This window comes from Sardina pilchardus, chromosome 15, assembly GCF_963854185.1.
Source record: "Sardina pilchardus chromosome 15, fSarPil1.1, whole genome shotgun sequence".
Taxonomy (NCBI): domain Eukaryota; kingdom Metazoa; phylum Chordata; class Actinopteri; order Clupeiformes; family Clupeidae; genus Sardina; species Sardina pilchardus.
Window position 1 is genome coordinate 9,244,614 of NC_085008.1, and position 22,960 is coordinate 9,267,573.

Consider the following 22,960-nt stretch of genomic DNA (forward strand, 5'->3'; position numbering starts at 1 on the left):
TACATTTATTCTATTGCTACTGTAGCTTATCTAAAAATGCTTCAATGCTAATAGTCTAATGCTACTCCACTGCTGTAAGTCGCTTTGGACAAATGTGTCTGCCAAATGAATGCATGTAAATGTAAATGTAGAATAGGCAGGTGGCTGATTAGGATTTCTTGTCGTCTTTCTCCAGAGTGAAGCTCTTGCGACTCCTAAGCAGAATGAAAAGCTTAGAAAGGAGGTGGTATTCTGTGAATATCTCGAGAAACGTAGGTGCTTATAGGACCTTTTTGCAGTGTGTAGGTGCCTATAGGACCTTTTTTGTATGTTGGTCTTAAGGGGCCATGCCAACCCCATCCCATAACCAATAATTTGATGTATTGTTATTTCATTTCATGTAAGCAAAAATTAGGTGTTGTAATCCCAGGTATCTCTCACTTGACATGGTCAAAAGAACTATATACTATAAAACTATAAAAACTACTTCTGGACTTTCACATGGGGATATGTTTATGGCCCCTGTGGACATTTATTATTATTTATATATTTTTTAATTTATTTCCAATACGTTTACAAAAATATTTTTTATACCTTTTTACTTTAGCCTGTGTGTAAATAATGACAACAATAAAAGTTGCAGTAGGAGATGGAAACAAATTGATTTATGATTTATTTTTACGGAGAAATGTGCAGGAATGAGCCGCGGTCATATTTTGTATTGCTTTGTGGTATCTTAATGGTTGATTTAAGTCTTAGTGGTTAATTTCACAAAATAATTGTTCACACATATTCCACTTTCTTAAAACCATTGTGTAGCCAAGTGCAGTTTTTGAATGTAAAAGTAAAAACAGAAATAGTTTAAATATTTTTTTTATTGATTATATATTTTTAGATTTTTGGTATGTATATTTGGTGTATCTGTGTGTGTGTGTGTGTATGTGTGTGTGTGTGTGTGTGTGTGTGTGTGTGTGTGTGTGTGTGTGTGTGCGCGTCTATGTGTTTGAATGTTTTTTTGTATTTGTTGATGTTTTGAAGATATTTCCTCATGTCCTCTACTCCAACTCTCGGATGGCCTTTGTTTCTTCATTCTCCTCCTATTCCTCTTCCTGTGTCTCTCCTCTTCATGTGCTCTCTCGTCTCTCTGTGGTGATGGGGGCCCTGCCTCTCACCCATTCTCTCTCCTCTCTCCTCCTGCTGCATTTGTCCTCCTTCTCTGTTCTTGTGTTCTGCCCAAACTGGCCCTCTCCTCTCCACGACCAAGCCTCCTTTATTCCAGTGGATTCCCCCGTGGCTCCCATGTGGTCGCTTCTTCTCATCGCTTCTCGTCGTCTCCTCTGTGTGGCGTCCACATGCGTCTGCTGCGTACCATTCCCTCCTCGCCGCCATGTTGTACCTGTGTTTGTTTCTGGTTTGTTTTTGGTTGTCCTCTCTCGTCTGTCTTTCTTCCTGCTGTGGACCTTTCCAATGTGCCTGCACCCCCTCTGTTTTATTTTGTCTTTCTACTCCCCTGTTTTGGTGCTCAAACTCATGTTGATGTCCAGCTTTTGTGCCCTGCCTCCGTTTGTTTTCCTCAGTCATGTCATTGTACATTTGTTTGTTTTTCGATTTTCCGCCTCTGCACCCTCGCGCTCTTTTCTTCACCTCTTGATCTTCATTTGTCGTGGTGTTGCGGTCTATGACTAGAGGATTTTGTGGAAAAATCATTAGTTCAGAATATCATGGGTCATGTAATATAATGAGTAACAATGATCAATATGGTGTCATGAAGGCCAGCAACACCTACTGTACATACAGCCCACAAAAAGCCTAAATCTAAACGGAAATTCAGTCACGTGGAAGAATAACTGCTGTTTACTTCTACGATTTCATATTTGAATACTTACCCAAATGGATTTTCAATGTAGTTCCCATGGTCACAGTGCGATTGTATACATTTTCCTCCTCCTTTTCTTCTCCGTCCTCCACACACTGTTTCACCTCCTCTTGCGCCTCCTTCAGGCTCATGCCCTGCTTCTCCTTCTCTTCCTCATGTGCCATTGGACCTTTCCAGCATCTCTTTGCATCTCCCCAGCATCCCACAGGACCTGTTTGGCATCCATTTGAATCTCTCCAGCATCCTCTTACTCCCTGTCTTGTACCACGCCTTTCTCCTCTTCTGTGTTGGGACTCATGTTGTTGTCCATACCTCATGTGCTGCTTCCGTCTGTTGTCCTCAGTCACCTCATTGTGCACTTGGTGTTTAGCTTGTTTGTTTTTGGATTTATCGCCTTGACACCCTGGCATTCTGCTCTTCACCTGTTGTTCTTGATTGATGGTGGTGTTGCTCTCTGTAAGCAGAGGATTTTGTGCAGCAAATATTAGATTGGATATCATAGTTTTCATATAGTGATAAACCGTTGTCATTGTGGCTTTGTTAATAACCAGGCAACACCTACATACACCCCAAGAGAAGTGTCAATCAACAAGACAAAACTTGAGAGATTTTGAGTCGTGAAGCTGGATTGTTAAAAAAAAAAATGAAAGAGATACCTTAGTTCTGCTGTCACATGATAATAATACTCACCCAGAGAGACCTTCAGTGTAGTCTCTACGGCCACAGTCCCATCATCTGTGTCTTCCTTCTCTTTCTCCTCTACCTCCAACACACACTCCTTCACTTCCTCTTGCTCCTTCTGCACCTTCATGTCCTCCTTCTCCTTTGCTTTCTTTTTCTCATCTTCCTTTCCTTTGTTGTCCATCAGCTCCTTTCCATCCTCCACTGTATGTCCTGAAGATGTCTTTTGTTGTCCCCAGCATCTGTTTGGTTCTCTCCAGTATTTCTTTGGATCTCCCCTGTATCTATTGGGATTTTTCCTGTATCCGTTTTGTCCTCTCCAATACTCTCTGACCTCCTTTCTTGTATTTTGACCTTCTCTTCTTCTGTTTTGGTTCTCAAACCCAAGTTGATGTCCATCTTTCATGCTCTGTCCATTTTCCTCTTTTGTCATCATAGGTGGCTTGTACACCTCCGGTTGATTGCGTTTGTTTTTTGACTTCCCACCTCTTCTATTTTCAATTAGGGTGGCGTTTCTCTCTGTAACTAGACAATTTTGTGCAAAGACATTACTTTGTATTGGTCCACATGCAACGAGACACAATTATCACTGTTTTCAAGTTTCAACTTAGTTAGTTAGTTTAATGTATTGAAGGAACACTTCAGGATTTGGATTGCCACTGTATAATTTTCAGGACGATCCTAGCCATATTTATGCCACCTGTTATTATTAATTATGTTTGTTAATACTCACTCAGGGAAACCTCTGGTCTCATCTCCATGGCCACAGTCCCATCAGTTATATCCACCTGCTTCTGTTTTCTCTCCACCATAATCTCCACCTTCTCCTGCTCCTCCTTCACCTTCATGTCCTCTGCTTTCTTTTCTTCCTGCACCTCCGCTAGCTCCTCCTTTTCTTTAATATCGACCTCTTTATCATCCTCCACTCTTTCTTTTTTCTCATCTTTCCTCATCATATCCTTCTCTGCGGCCTTCTCCTCCTCCTTCTCTTGATTCCCATTCTGTGCCAAATCTAAATTCAGATAGTAGGACAAGATGTTTTGTACCACATTACTTTTATTCTTTGAGCACATAATACTGTATAGTGTATCATATTTACAGCGATGAGACGACCAACAGACAAAAACCTCTATCAATCCTCCAGTAGGATCATGTAAAGTTGGAAAATGAATTATCAATACTTCTGTGCCATAATGCATAATACTTACCCAATGTGCTTTCCATGTCCACTGTCATCTCAAAACCCCAGTCAACCAAACATTTTGGAAAGTCATGTAAAACTGAAAGGGTATAGCAATGGCTACCTGTTCATTTCTACTGCCTTAATACTCACCCAAAGAGTGTGTGTTCTCATCATCTGCGTTTTCCTCAACCTCCTCCTCTACATCCACCTTACAGTCCTTCACCTCTTCTTGCACCTCCTGCAACTTCCTGTTCTTTTCCTCCTCTTCTTTCTCCTCAATCTCTTTCTCCTCCATTCCATCTTCTTTCACCCTCTCCTTCTCCAAGACCACCACATCTGGCTCCTCCTTTTGACACACATCTGGCTTGTCCTCTTTTATCTCCACCACACATTCTGTCACCTCCTCTTGCCCTTCCTTTCCCTTCACGTTAACTCCTTCCTCTTTCTCTTCAATCAGCGGTTCATCATTCAGCTCTTTTCCTTCTTTGACTTCAATGTCTTTCTCTCTCTCTATCTTTTTCTCTCCCTTCTCCTTGTCCTCCAGTTGTTTATCATTCAGTTTTTTGTCTTCTTTTTTTACTTCAGCATCTTTCTCTTTCTCCATATTGTTCTCCTCCTCCTTCTCCTCCTCCTTTTGAAGCTGGTTATCATTTTGTTCTTTTTTTTCTTCTTTTACTTCAGTGTCTTTCTCTTCCTCCATCTTGTTCTTCTCCTCATCGTCCTTTACTTTCCCATCGTTGTTCACTCTCTCTTCCTTAACTGTGGCCTCTTCTTGCTTCTCCTCGTGATCCTCATTCTGCAACTCTATGTGGACAATGGGAACAAGATGAGTTTCAGTGAGTGAGTCTATCACATCCTGTCGTTCAGTGAATAGTCATTTAACATATTCAGACTTAAAATCTTTCAATCAATCAAACTTGAGGATTTTGTTGTGTTTTGTTGAGAAAGTTATGCACAATTGCAAATGTATTCAGGTTATTTTATGGCTATACGTTTGCACCAGGTAAATACATGGCCTTAAGCTTAACATTAATACTCACCCAATGAGACTGTTGCCATTGTCCCAGAGGCCACACCATCATCTGTGTGTTCCTGTTTTTTCTCACTCTCCTCTAACTTCACCTCACATTCCTTTATAACACTTTTCTCACGCTTTCCCCCCTTCAGGATGTCATCCTCTTCATTGATCTTGATGAAGTCTGTTTCTTCCTCTTCCTCCTTCTCCCAGTGTGTCTTGGTCCTCAAGTCTAATTCTTGTTTCCATCCTGTCTCTTGTGCATCTGTGGAGTCTTTTTCATTCACCTTTCCAACTTCATCATCCTTGATGACTTCCTTATTGTCTTCTCTTTCCTGGTCCTTTCTCCTTTTCTCTTCGGCATCTGTCTTCATCTCCTTCCCTCCTGTCTCTTCCTCTTTAATGTTGTTCATAAACTCCTCCTCCATGCAGTTGTGGGGTTCATCAACTTTTTGGGTTAATACCTGGGCCTCCACCCTCAGCGTTGCCCTCAGACCCTGCTGCTGAGGAGTCAGCTCTTCAGATGTCTTCAAGCTCTGCTTTTCGTCATGTGTGTTTTCACTCGCCTGGTCCAAGTCATTTGGTTCCCTCTTCACCAAATCCATCTTCTCTTCTGGCTTCGTTCTCTGCCCAACTTGCACTGACCTTCTTGCCCTCTCAGTCTCCACTATCTTCATCCTTCGCATGAGAAGTTTCCTATACTCTCTCTTCATCTTCTTCTCACTCTTGCGCTTCTTTTGCCCTTTTTCTTCAACTATAGTGATACCAAACAGTTCTAGTTGTTTCTTAAGATCTTCCAGGCTGTATTTTTTAAGCCTCTGCTTTCTGTCTGGTATGGATTCCCATTCAGAGTCAAACCCATACCAAACTGCTTCACACTCCCTGGCAAAGAACCATTGTTCTGCATCATCATCCTCCTGCTGTGCTTTACAGCAGTTAAATATCCAAAGAAATCCCATAGCAATACATCAGCAATCTAAAAACCAACTACACTCAACGGTGTCTCATCTAAAAGGGAACAGAATGTTAAAATCACAACTTGTTATGTTCTATGTGTTCTATGACATCATGATGTTGCTTGCCTTCCATTATGACATACGCACCAGCAGCACCTACAAATCGTGGTTGCCATGACAACAAATTCAGAACTTAATTTGTCACCCTGTAAAGGCCCCTCTCAATGAAATAATATTAGGCTACAGCACTAATTGACAGATACAGCGATAACTCCAAATTCAAATTCAAATTTATTAGTCACATACAGTCATACAGAGTATCATGTAGTGAAATGCTTCATCCACTGTTTCCATGTCAGTGCAGTGTGTAAATAGATAAGGAAAAAAATAGAAAAAGAAGAAAAGATGAAATGTCTAGAGTGCATGAGGTGTTTACAATATGCTTGTGCTCCTGCTACAGTTCTTGTTCAGTATACGGATAGCTTGGTGATAAAAACTTGCCCTCAGAAAGCGGTAACACTTCCTAGAGCATAGGGACTTTACTCTCCTGATGTATATTTCATCTTGGTTGGGTAGTGCACTCCTGGTGGTACTTTCAGCTGATCTCACTACACTCTCTTTAGGGCTTTACAGTCTTGCTGAGTGCTGTTTCCATACCAAGCTGTTATGTTCACAGTAATAATACTTTCAATGGTAACACTGTAAAAGTTCTCAGTTGCTGAGGTAGCCTAAAGTGTATTTCAGGCGTCTGAGGAGAAATAGACGCTGGCTCGCCTTTCTCACCAGTGAATCCACATGTTTGGTCCAAGTCAGATCTTCAGAAATATGAACACTGAGATATTTAAAACTCTCTACCCTTTCCACCTGAGAATCATTGATCTGGAGTGGTTAATAAACTTTCTGCTGATTACGCCTGAAATACAGTATACAGTATAAACATCTCCATAGGTCTTGATAAAGCCTAGGTTGTTGTCTTGGCATGTCTTTTGCTCCTGGCTGTATTCTCCAATATAATATGCTAAAACATGATTCTTACGCTGTGGTTGTAGCCCTAGTTTAAAAGTTTAAATCTTAAAATGCTTACATGTTAATATCTTACATATATTCTGTTGCTGTACTGTAGCTTAAATCTAAAAATGCTTCAATGCTAATAATAGTCTAAATGCTATTCCACTGCTGTAAGTCGCTTTCAACACATGTGTCTGCCAAATGAATACATGTAAATGTAAATGTAGAATAGGCAGGTGGCTGATTAGGATTTCTTGTCGTCTTTCTCCAGAGTGAAGCTCTTGCGACTCCTCCAGCGCAGTAGCTTGAGAAAGTTGAGGCTGGCATTGAACACCTTGTCATGCTCAAACACCATTTTGTAGAAAGTATCAATGGGCAGATCTCCCTCCGGGTCGGCGTACTTCAGAGTGGTCATTGGGGTGTACAGAGTGTTTGTCTGATGGCGGAAGGGCGGGTTGTCCATTGTGATGATTTTGTGTGTGTGCTGGTGATGACAGAAAGACAGTGAGCAAGCTGCAGTGGCAATAGGCATACTGTACATGCATTCCTTAGATTTGAAATGTTAAATGAGCATACCTCTGCTACATCCTCAGGCGTCTGGCCAAGGCTCTCAAAGATCTGGCCATAGTTTTTCAGGTAAATGTTGGTGAACATGTCAGCCGTCACCTTGTCTGCTTTTGAAAGGTCTATCTTCATGCCTTCCTCGTAGACCTTACGTTCAAATTCAGTGATGACGGGGCCGGGCTCAATGAGTGTAATACTACGGCAGAGAAAAACATTGATGAGCTGTTTCCTTTAAAGGTATTGTCACTATAACACTATACTTGCAATGGCAATACAGACACCTCTCCCTGCTTGTCAAATGTTCCAGTGTGCACTACAATACTCCGTCAGATATTAAAACTGCATGAGCTGCCATTTTTCCTTAAGCCTTTTTGGAACAGAAGGTAGGAGAGGTTTAATGGCAAATCCTGGGAGGAAATCCATGAATGAGGAATTTACCCTGAAGCTATTCATCTTATTAGCAACTATGAGGCACACACACACACACATAAATCCTACTCGATGGCAGGGTGTGATGTCCCTACTGTTGGCAATAGCCTTTAGTGGTTGCACAAGGGAGGGAGGGGATTTTGTGTCCCAGTATAGTTTAATTCATCAAAGGAGGGGAGGGATGTGGCAGCCTTCTGCCACAGATGTTTTTCATAATGACAAGTAGGACACAGGTATCTCTGCATGCACAAGTCTGGATGGACTATACCCTCTCATATGATGGTCATCCTTGCCCAGCTTTCCCTAACTTGTTGATATGGCTATAATGCTGAGATACATTGGGTATGGAATGTGCTTAAACAATCCATGGCCATATTGTCTGTATTGTATTTAGAGAGTGTACAGCAGAACATCAGATAATTCATAAAGATGGTCATGATCTAGATGACGATAAGATCTGGGATGCACCCATTTCTGTTCATTTTTATTCTTCTATGCAACATATTTCCCATGAATCAGTAGTTCAGTATCACAACAATCATGGAATAGAAATACTGTGAAATGTCTATTCTGTTTTTGATGTGTGACTACTTACTTCAGGTTAAATCTCAGTGCTTGAACTGCAAGACTCTCACAGAACCCTTCACAAGCAAATTTGGACGCAGCATAGACATCATTGAACAAAATGCCTAGGGTGAAAATACATGCATTCATTAAATGGTGGCACTTACACACAAACCTTCGACTATTCAGCTCTTGGCATTCAACTGTATTCCAACATTCTGACTTTGTCTGTCATTGTTTGAGTGCCATTTTGCAAATTAAATTACTGTAACTCTGGCATAAACTAGGGAAACCTTTAGTAATGCCATAATTAAGAGCCTAAGTATAAGTGGGTATAACTGGGTGAGTTGGGTATGTGTAAAACTTTCAGTTTGGATGTCATGACATGTGATGTCATATCTGCACTAGTTTTACCTTGGATGCCCATGACACTGCTTATGACTACAATGTGGCCTTTCTTCCTCCTCTTCATGTCTGGCAGAAGTTCTTTGAGGAGTCGAATCAGACCGAAGAAGTTGGTGTCCATGACTGTTCTCATCTCGTCTATAGTTTGGCACTCGATCGGCCCAATAAGACCCATCCCTGCATTGCTTACTGCAGAAGGGAATCATCCATTTCAGTCACAATCACAATCAGTTGTACACATCTGACATAGGCTAATGAAATACACAAAATATACTGTAATATACGAACATGAAATAAATATATAATACAATTCTTCAGAATACTGCAGAATATTGAATTGAATCGGCTATCCCAGCTTTAGGCAGACAGATCATCATCATGGTTATAGACAAGCTACACTGATGACTTCAGAAACTGTGTCAGCCTTACTGAGGATGTCCACTTTGCGCATTGGGAGACTGTCCACACAGGCCTTGATGGAGTCCTCGTCACACACGTCCAGCTGTTTGACCTCCAGGGTTCGTCCCAGGGTCTTACCTGCAGCCTCTACAAGGGCCTCAGCTTTGGCAAGGTTCCTCATGGTGGCATAGACTGAAAGACACAAAGCATAAGCCCTCATATTTGAGTGAGCTACAAACATTCAGATACTTTATGAAGCTTCAGTGAGCAGTGACAGTGATAAACAATATTATGCAAGTGTAAACCTATGAATGACCTGCAGTAACTAATAATAATATCAACAACAACAACAACAACAATAAGGGATTTCAATATTTATCCCACCAGTTAATCCAGAGTGTTGGCCACTCAGTCACCGCAAAGGATCTTTTTCACAAAAGGAACCTTCATTTTCAACATGCAATGAACTAACATACTTGCAAATTATATTTTGTCCTCCACTTACGGATGTGCAATGGGTTCTTCAATCGAAGGTAACAGTATCACCATTTTTATAGATTGGCACCTTACCCATGAATCTCTTCTTCTCATCCTTGGCAATGCGCACTGCTAGCGCCAAGCCAATTCCTGAGGAGCAGCCAGTGATGAGGACGACCTTCTGGTTCATTGCGGAGCCACAAAAGCACGGCTTTATCCCAGCGGCAGGGAGAAAACACGGGAGAGCCCCGAAAGAAAAATGGAAGAGAATGTGCGCTGAGACGGACTACGATGGACAAACTCTCTCCCGGCTCGCCAAACTAATCCTCCAAGTTCAGAGTCAGCAGAATGAGAGAGGCGAATCTACACACCTGATTACCCATCGACATCCAGCACCTGCTCATGCAATCCTACAGGCTTACAGTAATATTTTAAGACCTCGGAGTGGGATAGTCACTAGCCTTGAGTAAATAGCCATGAGCTTATTTTGAAGGCGCCCATTCATTAGTCAGTATTGGGGGCCATGCAGCCATATCATTCTGATCGGTTGTTTTGACGATCAGCTTTTGTTTATGGATATAGAGTATAAATAAAGGCATGTGAGGTGAAGCAAATAGGCTTCTTGTAGGCTAAAGACAAGCAATCACAAAATGAGTGAAACACAGACACATGTAGCAAAAAGCAGTTTGTTTTTATTACAAATCTGCTACTGTTACATGATTTAAAAAATCAGATACATTTTCTTAAAAAATAAAATGGCACACAGAAAAGAAACTGCACAGTGGCCTGACATCACCTTTGAGTGATGTTATACATCCTTAAAACACTGACTGAATGCTTTTAAAGCACCATGTTTTCATTTTTCGGAGTGTTTTTAAAAACTGTTGGAGAAACAGGCAAACTTCATGCATGACATAAAACTACAGTAAAAATCCTCAAAAAGGCCACATTTAATACTCCACGTGTTCTGGTTTTGGCACTTATCACATGAACTAGCAAATATATATATAAACAAAGTAAAAACAAGTGTTTGTATACTGCATAAAGAACCTTTCCAGCAGTGTTACTGCATGGAAATGTTAAGTGTAAGGCACTGTTTTAACCTTGAAGATCCAGCTGCAGTCAAGAGCCTGCAGATCTCTTTAGCTGTGGATAATGAAGAGGTGGGGGCTTGGCCATGCAGGGTGGGTTGGGCTGGGATGTGGTGAGGGTTTAAGAGCTTTAGAAGCGAGCCCGGATGCGCTCCAGAGGGTCAGTGTCCCACATTTTGGAGTCCCAGGCCTGGAACCAGCCGGTGAAGGTTGGCGGCTCGGCGCCTTGCTTGATGGTGACGATAGGAGTTCCGTGCCGGCCAGAGGGATCAGAGTCCACGTACTCTTTAGCTGAAAGGGAAAACGGGAATGTTGTCACTCAGTATCCTGTGGGGTTTATCTACTTCAGTTCAAAAGTCCCAACAACAAAATGTTTGCTTAAGCTACAATTAGGTTGTATTTTCATATCTCTTTTTAGTTTAGATGAGGAAGTGCCTTCAGCTGAGCTCAACTACAGAAATATCAGCTAGGGCTATAAAAAAAGATCAAGTATCACAACACTATAACACTGTGGATGTGAAAACAGGGGCAATTATTCACCAATTTTAGCCGATCCAGTTCTCTCCACTTCATTGGCCTCATTGCCAATCCAGAGGAAGATCTGTAGAAAGGTGAAAAGATGTCAGATTGGGAAAACTTGGTTTGGAATCCAGAAATATACAGTTTGAACACAACAGACTGATTAAAGTACGGTAACAATTAATTCCTTTTTGTCAATTGTCAATTCACCTAAATCAAAAAGGATGATGCCCCCTACCCATGAGAATTTTATAAAATGAAATGCCAGGCCTTACATAGTGCAATGCCAGAGGCTCCAGAGTCATCATAATGAGTTTGAAGTCGTTATTAAAGGTGAACTAGGCAAGTTTTTTTTGCTTAATTTGCCTTAACTAATCAGCTTCGGATTCATTGGAATGATTATTTGACTTATTTTGGGTTTAATTATGGCTGTCTCACTTCCCTCTAGCGCCTGTGAGCGGAAAAACCACGCTTGCAAGTTTGTGCCACTGGCCCGGTGGCACTGACAAACAGAAGGCCTCATGATCATCCTCATGAAAAGTCAGACTGACCGATTGAGGAGTGTTGTAAAATATGCATGCTAAAGCTGTAGCTGAAGCTATGCAGAGAAACCTGCCATCGCCAAACCAGCTTAGTTCCTCTGGTAAAATAACTACAGTGCTGTTTTAATGCCTTGGCCTTAGCACACAGGTACGCAAACCCACCTGCTCCCAAGTATCCAGGAGCATCACGTCATCAGTGGCCAAATCTGTCTGATTGAAATCTCCAGGGACCTCCTCCGCCTGAGAAAGGAAATGACGTGAAGAGGATATGAATAGGAATAACATAAACAATCACCAATTGTGCAAGTGAGAATTGTGGAGAAGGTCAAGAGCTTGGAGAGAATGTTTGCCATGGCTGCTATCATTAGACAGCAAAAGGGCAAGAACACAGCTCCATCATCTTCCAACTCACAATGAGACGGCCTGTTTTGTTGGAGCAGCCAAAGAGGCGTGGGGGCTTCACTGTCTTCTGAAGAGATCGAGAGGACTGATATTCGCGCTTCCCGCCCAAGGCAGACCAGAATGCAGCTGAAAAGGGACGATAGCAATGACACTAATGAATACAGATTTTAAGCATTTTTAGATTTTCTCTTCAGCAAACAGACACACGCCGCTGTGCATCTAAAAAGTGGCTGAATCAGCGGAGTTTCTCCGTTAATATTGCTATCATATTGTCAGTAGTATTTAATAATTGGATTGAGATTGGTATAAACTGAAGACACCATTTTTATTAAGTCACATCAATGTAACAACTGTGTAATATCTGTGCTGTTTTGCTAATTTTGGTATGGTTCATTTATATATACAGTATATATATATATATATGTATATATAAATATATATCTGTTTGTCTGATGAATGTTTAAAACAACAGCAGCAGCAATATGCTCTGTTCTGATAGGTTACTTTATAAGCAGCCTGATCTTCTCACCAGGCTCCTTGCCCTCTGCCATCTCAGTTGCACTTCCTCCCAGGAAGCTGGTGACATGTTTGGCCGCGGCCATCTCTTCCTCTGTGGCACCCACGCCCCTCCACAGGAACATGGAGTCGGGCGTCTTCAGCACAAACACATCGTTGGTGTTCAAGAAGGCAGCAGAGGGCTCCACCTGCACACGGATAAGAGGGTTCAGGCAGTGGGAGAAAGAGAGAGAGAGAGGGAGAGTGAGGAAGAGTGAGGGAGGGGGATGGAGGGAGGGAGAGAGAGTGTGAGGGAGAGAGAGGGAAAGAGAGAGAGGACGTGACATATTTAGTCCTAGTCTTATCTTTTGTCTATACACACAAAGGGTGAGAGTTGAATTAGACAGCAATGAGTCGTAAGAAAAAAGCGGTTTCTTTCATACAGCGATGCTAAGTGGTAGACAGTATCAAAATAAATGTCCAGAAATGACATGGACATTTGGAAGAATTAAAATATTTTGGAGACAAGGAGAAACATTTGGCATAAGTACACTTAATTTAAACAATGGTGCAATTCATGTGCTTATGTACTGTCAAGAGAGGAGAAAGATGCTGACTATGTGTCTTCAAGAGCATATAAGAAGCACTTCATGGTGAAACATCTGAAAGCTCAATGTAATTCTATGATGATTCGCCTTGAGAGTTGACATCTGTGTGTAAACTACTCTTCCTGTGGTCTGCACAGTGGAGCCTAAGTCCTGACGGTGATGTCCATATGTGGAGGGTGGGGAGGATTTGGGTGAGACTCACCTCAACTGCACGAGTGGCACGGGTGGTGCTCTGGCGGATGTGGAAGAGGCGGGTGCTCCCAGCACGGCTCTGCCCCCCCTTGCGGGAGGTCCCGCCCAGGTGGATGATCATTGGCTTGCCCTTGAACAGACTCATCAGGTGGGCGGGCTCTTGGCCTTGAGTGACACGTACCTGTTAAAGGTCACAACAAAATAAATTAAAACTACTGACCATTTCATCATTAAATGTCAAGTGTTACTTTCTAATGTCCAGTTGAAAGCCTTTCATGTCTAATGACACTGACCTGGACAGGAGCCCCACCCATTGAGTCATCCAGTTTAACAGTCATGAAGGCAGACGCAGCCAACTCATCCTGAGTGCACTTCAGGCCTTGCCTAAAAGTACAAGAACCAAATAAAAATCAAATGGAAAGACCACTTTAAATTTCCAACAGCAAACCCCAACCCCAAACCACTGAGGATGACTGAAAAACAGCATCCATTCAGTTGATGATTTGCAATTTGGTTAGCTGACCTGGTCGTTAGCTGAGGTGCGATTCCCAAAACCATAGTTGCCAACTTTGTTGGTTGCAATGCAATTTCCCATGCACCTGCTAACAGGTTAGCAACTATGGTTTTGGGGAACGCACCTCTGGTAAGCTAATCATTCATAAGGAAAATGTTGTATTCTAATCACAGTGCCCTCTGTTGGTCTGGATGATCACTGACCAGGTGTAGATGATGTGCTGATCGCGCCCTCCCGTGCGGTATGAGTAGAGGATCAGATAGCAGTCTCCTCCAAAGAACTGGCCATAGCTGGATGGGTCCACGGGAACCTTCTCCCCTCCCTCCACACGCCAGATCTGAGGGACAACCAACAGCAACTCTGTACATGAGACTGCATTTATTCATTTAGAAATGCGGGGGCAGGCGTGTTTCATTTTTGAGATGTGTAGGTTTAATCTTATATGGACATCATCCAAACGAGGTGATGATATCATTCATTTAATATTATTAGTTGCTTCCACAACAGGCAATTTTAGCTAAAGTATTACAAACAATCAACCGTTCGAGCAGTGTGGGAAACTGAACTCATGGTCTTGGTGTTGTAACACCTTCCTGTACCAGTTAAGCAACAGAAACTGAAGTGCATGAAACAACAGGAAGAGAAGTGTGTTGTTGTGCTGTTACTGTTGTGCTCTATCTGTGCTGCGGTCATTTTTACCTGGACTTTCCCAGAGCCATCATCCACCATGCCGTGTTGGGCTGCCATGGCTTTGTTGGAGTGGAGAGAGGAGGAGTCGAAGGGGATCTGCTCCACGCGGGCAATGCGCCCAATGGTGTAGGCCTGGCTAGGTCCGGTGGTCTGATCCTTGTCCTTCCAGTTGGAGAAGAACTGCTTGAAGAGGGTGGTCTCTCCGCCAGCCGGCATCACCTGGATCTATACACATAACCCAGAAGAGGATAGATCAAGTTTCAGAGACACACACGAGTCAGGACCAACCATAAGAAATCATTTATGATCTCAAAACAAATATTTCATTGGACATGGATGTCAAAAATGAGAAGCTAAATCAGTTGTAGCGGTGTGTGTTATACCTGAGTGTTTTTGGCGTAGTTCTTCTCTTTGATGAACTGCTCAGCAGCCTTCATGGCAGCCTTCCTCTCAGCAGTGTTTGCAGTTGGTCCTATGAAGGGGGATTCAAGAGTTATTATATTCCATTCAATTTCATTCACTTCAATTCTGTCATGTCAACGTGTAGTCAGTTGGATTATGTCTTGGATTATGAGTTTGTAAGAGAGGGAAAAAACATACAAACACAATACTCCATCTGGCTAACCCATATGAAAAGGAAATAGAAAAAACTTATACTGCCAGCAATATGTTTTATATACAAAACTTGTATGATTTACTCTTGAAACACTTTCAAGAGTAAATCATACAAGTTTTGTATATAAAACACACTGCTGGCAGTATAAGTTTTTTCTATTTCTGTTTCATATGGGAATATAAAAAGTGAGCTGATTCTCATAGAAAGCACTTGCAACAACAATTGACCACAGTTTGTTCTGACATCAGCTGAAATAGTTCAAGTCCAGAGTTTTCAATCAGTGTCTTGTCTCTTCCCTACCTTTCCACAAGAAGATCTTGTTGTCCACGCCGTTGTCCAGAATGTAGCACTCGCTGGGTGAGAGCATTTCCTGTTTGAAGGGGCTGGCCTGGGCCACCAGAGAGGTCTTCATGGAGCCTGCAGCGTCAGAGATCTACAGCACAGAGAAGGTGTTTCAGAGACACTTTTATGGTTCTTTTCCTGAGGAGATGACTAATAGATTCAACAGAAAATGGCAGATATTGACTGTGAGAGTATAATTAACCTATTCATTGTGCAAACTATGCACAACTGGCAATACATGTAAATGAATAGTGGGCAGAACAAGGGAATGCACAGCCATACCATGTAGAGAACACCCTTCTTCTTGTTGGCTCTGTCAACATTCTCATCGTCAGGAGTTCCTGCTGGGATAGCGGGCTTGGGCCCGAGTGCCTAAAAATAAACACGAAGATTTCCCATGAAAGGAGTCTGATGATCGGCCATGATGAGACACGCTGTTCCTCTCAAAAAAGAGAGGATGGCTTGGACTTAAGACAGCCTATCCTGCTGCTTAGGCTTTCTTCTCACTGACAAATTAGCTCTAACTCGCTTGTTCATCCCTAAGAAGCGCAAAGCCAGGAGTCTGTAATCATGCAAGGTATTGTTAAATGAGACATTAAGAAAATGCCATCTGTGCCAAAGCCTGAAGAAGAATTCAAGCTGCAACACAGTGCATCTCCAAGGGCTTTAAATCACTTTCAGAATTCTGTGACTATTGAGATAGTCATTTAGCTAAGACTTATTGGCTTTGGTGTCTCCTTTTTGCTTTGTTGTATGCTGCCATTTGGAATCTACACCGTTTCAAGTTTTAGCACAATTTCCTAGTCCATCCATACAAATATAAATACGGCTCTGCAGATAACGGAAAAAGCTACATGCACATCTGCAATAAAACTGCACTAGCAGCCACAGTTGCTTTGGTGCCATTTCCTGCTCTGTGCCAACCACTCTTTCAAGCACGCTTACATCAATGATGGGCTGTGGCTCGCCTCCTTCCTCTACCATCTGAAGCTTGGCACGTCCATTCCGCTCGTTGTCACGAATGTCGATTGCCACTTGGGAGGCCTTCAGACGCTCAAAGCGGTTGCACTCACTACCACACCACTGGTAGATATCCTGTGGGTGAAAAGTGTTAAAAGATACACCACCAGTTGCCCTGAAATCATTCACAACTTACAAACAAGGTTAGCTGACGGTGGCAGCCACAGCCCCAATCCAAGGGTGTCAGTGGTAAAGCACATAACATGACTAAATAGACACCATTAAATACTAAGTCACAGTTTCATTTACAAAAGCAGTGACACATACAGTACAGTACATGTATATAAATACAAGTGCTTGTCTTCTCTCTGAGGTGACCCTGGGATAACCATATAAGTAGAAAACATTACAGTTGACATTCCAATTTCCAGCAATGTAAACATAATAGAAAGAAGGAAACATTATTTTGTTTGATTGCAGATGACTCCGTTACTACTGGACGTAAACCAGACTGTACAAGTGTCATCTGCAGCACATGTACTGTAAGTATGGATCATGCACGCTTTCCACTCTTTGCCAGTCCCACACTGGTGGTTCCTGTCAGTGCGTCTGTACCTTGCCCAGGTCGATGATGAAGCAGTCTCCGCGGTTGAAGCTGGCCCAGGCCATGTTGACCTCTGCTGCCCTGATGGCCCGACGGCCTTTGATGTGCAGCAGGCGTTTCACGTTCATGTCGTTGGTCACCACATGCTGGAAGCCAGACGCCACCCCACCTTTCTGTGTATGAGTGGGCGGGGGGGGGGGGAGTAACAGTGCGGACAGATGTGAGGTTCAAAGCTAAGCTCAAGGACACAACATGCAACTCAATCATTATAAAGAAATGCCTGCTCACGTACTCACACTACATCTACTCATGTACTGTAGATCTACAAACATCAAGAGATGTACTGTAGTGTGTGTCTGTTTACACACTACCACATTAATTAGAAAATATTCTAAGTAGGATGTGTGCTTCCTGTGTTCTGACCTGACAACATTACTGTGGTTAGCAGCTTACTCTTACTGTTAAATATAACAGAAACTCTGACTGACTAGAATCGTTTTCCTCTCTCTCTCTCTCTCTCCTTCTTTCTCTTTCTCTTTCTCTCTCTCTCATACACACAGATACACACACACACACACACAAGCACAAACACAAGAGTGCTCAAGTATAGCAGCGAGTCCCCTCGGGAGATTACTGCACTCCTAGTATGTGTGACTTTACCCCAGTTTTGCACAAGCACAACATAATGGAAAGATGGCGCTGACTCTAGTCCAATAAATGAACAAAAAAATGGCTTTGTCAAGGCAGGGAAAACAGGAAACCAGAAGCCCATTCACCAGTATGAGCTCCAGTACCTTCCCCACTCAACTGCTTTCCTGCTCTCTTGCCAAATTTATATCTAATTAGCTGAGAGAAATGCAACACAGATGTGCTCAACCTCAACCACGCCACCAGTTCAAACTCACCATGGTAACGTTGCCTATGGGGAGTTTGAGAAGAACAGGAGGGCACACTACACATACAAATAGACCTAACAAGAAGACCCTTTTGAAATCTTCCTGAAATAATCTACTGGGTGTGGGCCACAACGTCAAGGCTTTAATTATGGTGTCTTCACGATGAGCTGTACGGCCTTGCAGAAACAAAGCAGTTTCAAAATAACGAATTTATTATTTCTAGTTTCATGGCACCTTGACTTTATAAAAAAGAGTAGGACATTGATTTTTTTTTCTGCATCGATGATAAAGGCTTGACACTTTGCATCTCTGGTATTTTTACTGTGGGTCACACTTAAGCTTATCTCTAATGAACTTTAACCACTTCCTCATTCTTCATTTTTCTTTCTTTTCTTTCATTTCCTTAAATACTGTAGCTTCCTATAGCTAATAACTATTTCTTAACTATCTCTTCATTCTTTCAAAAATGGTCCACCATGTACTCCTTCCAGTGAAAATACTGGATCTCCACGTATACACTAATTGCTGTGCATTTTAACAGTTACACGAAAGATAAACTTTGGGTTTCAGCTCGGGTGGTTAAACATTTACTTTTGTGAATAACCACTTTTGAACAATATTTTACGGTGTCAACTAAGTACTATATTTCTAACCTTGTATTTGATCCCAGACTTAAAATAGCCCAGGAAGGTGATAGACTCATTGTTCTGGACCTCCCGGAACTGAACTGGGCCACCTCCCAAGGAGTCATCCAGCTGGGTGGCAAAGATGGCAGCAGCACCACTCTCATCCTGGGAGCACTCATTACCTAGGGCACCAACATCAAACATCAACACAAGGGGTGACTCTGTGTGCTTTTATGCATGTGTGTGTGTGTGTGTGTGTGTGTGTGTGTGTGTGTGTGTGTGTGTGTGTGTGTGCGTGTGTGTGTTGGGGGTACATTTGTGGTGACATACATGTTAACCAAGAAGGCCGACACAGACACAGTTGCTTATGGAAGTAGTACAGTGTTGATGTGATAGAGGGTTCAAAAAAAGCAAGTGAACTAGTTTCCAAACAGGAACTTGTGGTCAAGATTATGATGGGAAACAGAGCCTTCATCTCTTCCTGCAGAGAATGCCTTGTCTACCCTCAGCTAGGCAGAATGTGGGCAGACAAATAGCGTGAAACTCACCCATCCACATGTGGATGTAGTAGGAAGGGGCGGCAGTGGTGTAGAGAAGGATGTAGGCATCCCCAGTGTAGAAGTTTCCATAGAGCTGCTTTGGCACGGGCTTCAGGTCCATCTTCTCCACCCGCCAGATCTGCAGACCGGGCTCCTTCCCGGCCGTCTGGAACTCTTTGTGGAAAACCATGGTGCTTCAATGTGCTGGACAGGGACAGAGAGGGAAAATGCTGAGTCGTCGTACATCAAGCTTTATAAAGGGAGAGAGCGTGGATTAGACTTTGGAAACCCATCCCAAGTCTCCTAGGAATTGTTGTTTCTATTTTTATCGTAGCCTTTCCCACCTGTGATGGAGCAAAGGTAAATGTTCAATTGCTAGGTGAAAACCCTAGCCTACATGCAATAAAAGTACAAAGGCCACTTAGTTTGCGACTAACAGATTACTCTATATCTGTGACCTGTCTAGTAAGCCAACGATAACCTCAACCATATAGGTCACAACCATAACCTCGTGTAAAAGCAATCATCTGACCTTGTTCATGTTGTGTTTTTCTTCCCTCAGGCTGTCAACCCATTGGAGTGAACACACTTTCACAATAAAATACAACGCCCAGAGGGGCCAGGCCGTGCACAGGTGCTTATTTACTCTCAAAACACTGTGCAAGCATGCCACAATAGTAGAACAAAGTCCACATTCACCTAAATGTCACCTGCCAGGCAATTAAGTAAGTATTCGTAAAAACTGAGCTTGACCTTTTTGTTGTCATGTAGACAAGATGGTTTGCAGAGTTGTATTTCGGTTGATGGGAACATTTTGTTTGCAAATGCCCTGTGTAATTTAGCTGTGTTTACTCAAGGTTCACAACCTCTCTCGATGACATAAAGACTGGGTAAACAGAAGTGGGTATGTGTATGGTTTTCTCAATAGAGCTTTCACAATGGTACAGACACAGATGGTCCATTGCTTTCTCTAACATTTCTTCTGTTTCAAGACAGGATTATTTTCAACCTACTGTATAGTCAATCTAAGAAATTAAACCTAAAGTGTATAGCTAGTATTTCACATGAAGCAACATGCAATACCATTTAACACATGTAAACATTTGTGGGTTTGGAGTAAATTGGAACATTGCAGGCAGAGAATGCAGTCTCCTCCGAAGGCCATACTTCATTTGGCTCCTCGGTTTCCATGTGAAACCATTTACTCCAACGTTCGTGCGTGTCTGGCGTGCTTCTTGAAAGTCGCTTCAAATAGTTCGTGGTCTGCACATGACTCATCTGCGAGTCCTTACACGCGTGTAAAAAAACCCAGCAAACTACAAGGGACTTTTTATCCTGTTGATTTTCCGGTACGCCTTCTTTCTAAAGTCTGTCCTACAATTCAGTCAAACTCTTATTGTGAAGAATTACTTTTCATAAACAGATGCATTTAAGAACGAATGGTAAGTAGACCGGTAACATTACGAGTAGGTTTCGTTTAGCCTCAATAAAATACTGAAATGAGCGACTGAACAAATCAGCTGGCAAAAGACAGATCATATAGGCTACACAGTCATTAAAGTAGACTAGTAAAAAGTGAGTTCCCTACTCACAGGTTTAGAAACGTGTGCAGACCGACTGTTCACTGACTGAGTTTTGCAAAGGGAAAAAATGTTACAACTGTTACATAATACGGCAACAATGCCAATGCCATAAAAAAAACTCTTGGTGCAAAGCGCAGCTGGATTGCAGCATAATCCAAGTTGCTTTTCGAGTGTAGCGGGCTACTAACAATGAAACAAGTTTTTCGAATTTTGCTGCAAACAAACTGCTGAAATGTATAACGTTTCCAGAGTATAAAATAAACTTCAGGCCTGGTTATATGGGACCCGATCAAACCTGAACTCTTTTCATTAACATGCCGGCAAACACAAGCAGCTTGTCTGTGTCAATTGTGAGGTTATGCATTACCTGTTAGTTTGCTTTGTGAAGGGTTGCTGAATCCGTCTCTCAGTCTGATGTGGGCAGATGTTGTGAGGCGCTGCTGCTGCTGAGTAGTCCAGACTCTGCACCAATTCATTGTACGCTGTTCCGATTTATACAGTTAGGCGCTGTCAGGGGAGAGGCTTGTCACTGGCCAATGGCACGCCATTCTTCGCAGAACAACTAAACTTCTGCTGCCCAAACTTTGTACGTAAGACACCCTTCGCACAGCATCAGAGCAGTCTTTCTTTGTCTTTATTGCACAGTCTCTCATCAACATGCATTCATGTGGTCATTCTGTCATTCATGCATTCCTTGAACATACCATTTTAAAAAAAAAAAAAAAAAAAAAAGGGGCAGAAAAAAAGATGCACCGTGCTTCAGTGTTTTTATTGTCTATCTGTAAAAATATCTCTCCTCAGTGTACCAATTCAATTAGAGTGCCAGGTCTCTCGGGGGTATGAGTATAAATCATGTAAACTAATCTAGGCATAAACAGAGCAATGCTGCCTGCATGATGCACTTCAGCTTTTGAAGTAGGCTAATATACATTCAGACTGTATCTCAAGAGTGGTAATTGATCTGTTATGAAGAATGAATGGGATTGCATAGCTGATTAGATAACACTACACTTTGAATTTGCATTACGGTGGATGGTGGGGAAATATACGCTAAATTATGCCATGTAGAGAGAGAGGAATACACATTTCTAGTTGTTTGAAAGTGGACTTGAGCTCTGAGAAATGTGGTGTATGAATACTAACGAGCATGCACTGGATGTTTGTGAAATCCAATGCGCCTTTGTTTAAAAGTTTAATAAGAAGTCAGAGAGCATAGTTGAACACTCTCCATAACCACAGACAGGACAACACAAGCATACAGGTAGGGCTGCATTCCCATGCATTCTTTAAGCTGGCACGCCTAGCAGTTATCAATGATGAGTCTATACGAGGGAGTGTTTAGTGCACTACGCTATAAGATAATAATGTAGTATGCAAGAGAGAGAGAGAAAGACAGGAAGAGTGAAAGAAGAAACTCACATATTGTGGTAGCGCTTGTGTACCTCTGCAGCTCTCTATCCTATATATATATATACTGTATATATATAGAACACACCACACCTATACAAGCATGCTCTCATTCTCTCTCTGCTCTCTGTCTCTCTCACACACACACACACACACTTTCTCTCACTCTACCCTACACACACACACACACACACACACACACACACACACACACACACACACACACACACACACACACACACACACAGTGCCTTACTCCACCTGCGCACCAGAAGAAGGCCCCTCCCTGCAGCTGGCAGAGACCCTGTGGCTGGACACCAGGTCCAAAAGAGAAGAGAGGAGGAGAGCCAGCGAGGGAGCTTTCCTTTTAATATTCCCCGCAGATCTCCTCAGAGCCGCCACATGGCCCCAGCACGCAGCTTAATCTGCATTTGAGTGAGACTGCCCTACAAGGATGCGCCAGTAATCTCTAAGGCATCTTACAAAGTGGGGAAGAAATCCCCCAACAGTTCTTGCATCGCCTGTGTGTTGTAAGTGACAGACATTTGGTTGAAAATGTATGAAGTCAAAAGAGGAACAAAGAGCTTTTGCAAGTTTCTGTGTGTGTGTGTGTCTGTGTGCATGTGTGTGTGTGTGTGTGTGTGTGTGAGAGAGAGAGAGAGAGAAAGACAAAGAGAAAGAGTGAAAGAGAGAGAGAGGGAGAGTGAAAGAGAGAGTACCCATCTCCACCTCACAAACTCATTGTTGTGTTGTGTTTTGTTTGTATTGTACTTTTTTATGTATAGTACTCGTGTACAT

At 42.4% G+C, this 22,960-nt stretch overlaps 3 protein-coding genes across 3 annotated transcripts; all 3 read right to left on the bottom strand.

Annotated features, from left to right (window-relative positions):
- Positions 1-1,065: 1,065 nt before the first annotated feature.
- LOC134102399 (golgin subfamily A member 6-like protein 26) lies at positions 1,066-5,693 on the bottom strand. The gene is made up of 8 exons (XM_062556490.1): positions 5,199-5,693; positions 4,760-5,021; positions 4,447-4,523; positions 4,030-4,251; positions 3,270-3,537; positions 2,546-2,740; positions 1,866-2,309; positions 1,066-1,661 (listed from the first exon to the last, which is right to left on the bottom strand). Exons 1-8 carry the CDS (start codon positions 5,691-5,693, stop codon positions 1,066-1,068), a joined length of 2,559 nt encoding a protein of 852 aa, XP_062412474.1.
- Positions 5,694-6,942: 1,249 nt separating this feature from the next.
- zgc:109982 (uncharacterized protein LOC553564 homolog) lies at positions 6,943-9,726 on the bottom strand. Its single transcript, XM_062556592.1, has 6 exons — positions 9,630-9,726; positions 9,090-9,251; positions 8,670-8,849; positions 8,287-8,380; positions 7,275-7,458; positions 6,943-7,182 (listed from the first exon to the last, which is right to left on the bottom strand). Exons 1-6 carry the CDS (start codon positions 9,724-9,726, stop codon positions 6,943-6,945), a joined length of 957 nt encoding a protein of 318 aa, XP_062412576.1.
- A 482-nt stretch (positions 9,727-10,208) lies between these two features.
- scinla (scinderin like a) lies at positions 10,209-21,264 on the bottom strand. Its single transcript, XM_062515556.1, has 17 exons — positions 21,123-21,264; positions 19,182-19,376; positions 18,661-18,815; positions 17,123-17,284; positions 16,493-16,642; positions 15,830-15,919; positions 15,506-15,638; positions 14,973-15,061; positions 14,599-14,814; positions 14,103-14,236; positions 13,679-13,769; positions 13,396-13,566; positions 12,620-12,794; positions 12,101-12,216; positions 11,851-11,928; positions 11,168-11,228; positions 10,209-10,918 (listed from the first exon to the last, which is right to left on the bottom strand). The coding sequence occupies exons 2-17, from the start codon at positions 19,360-19,362 to the stop codon at positions 10,758-10,760; spliced, it is 2,163 nt and encodes a 720-aa protein (XP_062371540.1). The 5' UTR covers positions 19,363-19,376; positions 21,123-21,264; the 3' UTR covers positions 10,209-10,757.
- Between the last annotated feature and the right edge of the window lie 1,696 nt (positions 21,265-22,960).

Bases quoted from the DNA above. Each gene is read 5' to 3' on its own strand.
- LOC134102399 (XM_062556490.1), bottom strand. From the start codon at position 5,693: ATGGGATTTCTTTGGATATTTAACTGCTGTAAAGCACAGCAGGAGGAT. The intron at 2,741-3,269 runs GTGAGTATTAAC...CAGGACATACAG, and splicing joins GAGACCAGAGGTTTCCCTGA to TGGAGGATGGAAAGGAGCTG. The intron at 1,662-1,865 runs GTAAGTATTCAA...AAAATCCTCTAG, and splicing joins TACATTGAAAATCCATTTGG to TCATAGACCGCAACACCACG.
- zgc:109982 (XM_062556592.1), bottom strand. From the start codon at position 9,726: ATGAACCAGAAGGTCGTCCTCATCACTGGCTGCTCCTCAGGAATTGGC. The intron at 9,252-9,629 runs GTAAGGTGCCAA...TGTGTCTTTCAG, and splicing joins TGAGAAGAAGAGATTCATGG to TCTATGCCACCATGAGGAAC. The intron at 8,381-8,669 runs GTAAAACTAGTG...TTTTCACCCTAG, and splicing joins CAGTGTCATGGGCATCCAAG to GCATTTTGTTCAATGATGTC.
- scinla (XM_062515556.1), bottom strand. From the start codon at position 19,362: ATGGTTTTCCACAAAGAGTTCCAGACGGCCGGGAAGGAGCCCGGTCTG. The intron at 11,929-12,100 runs GTGAGTTGGAAG...TTCCTTTCTCAG, and splicing joins ACAAAACAGGCCGTCTCATT to GCGGAGGAGGTCCCTGGAGA. The intron at 11,229-11,850 runs GTGGGTTTGCGT...ACCTTTCTACAG, and splicing joins TCCTGGATACTTGGGAGCAG to ATCTTCCTCTGGATTGGCAA.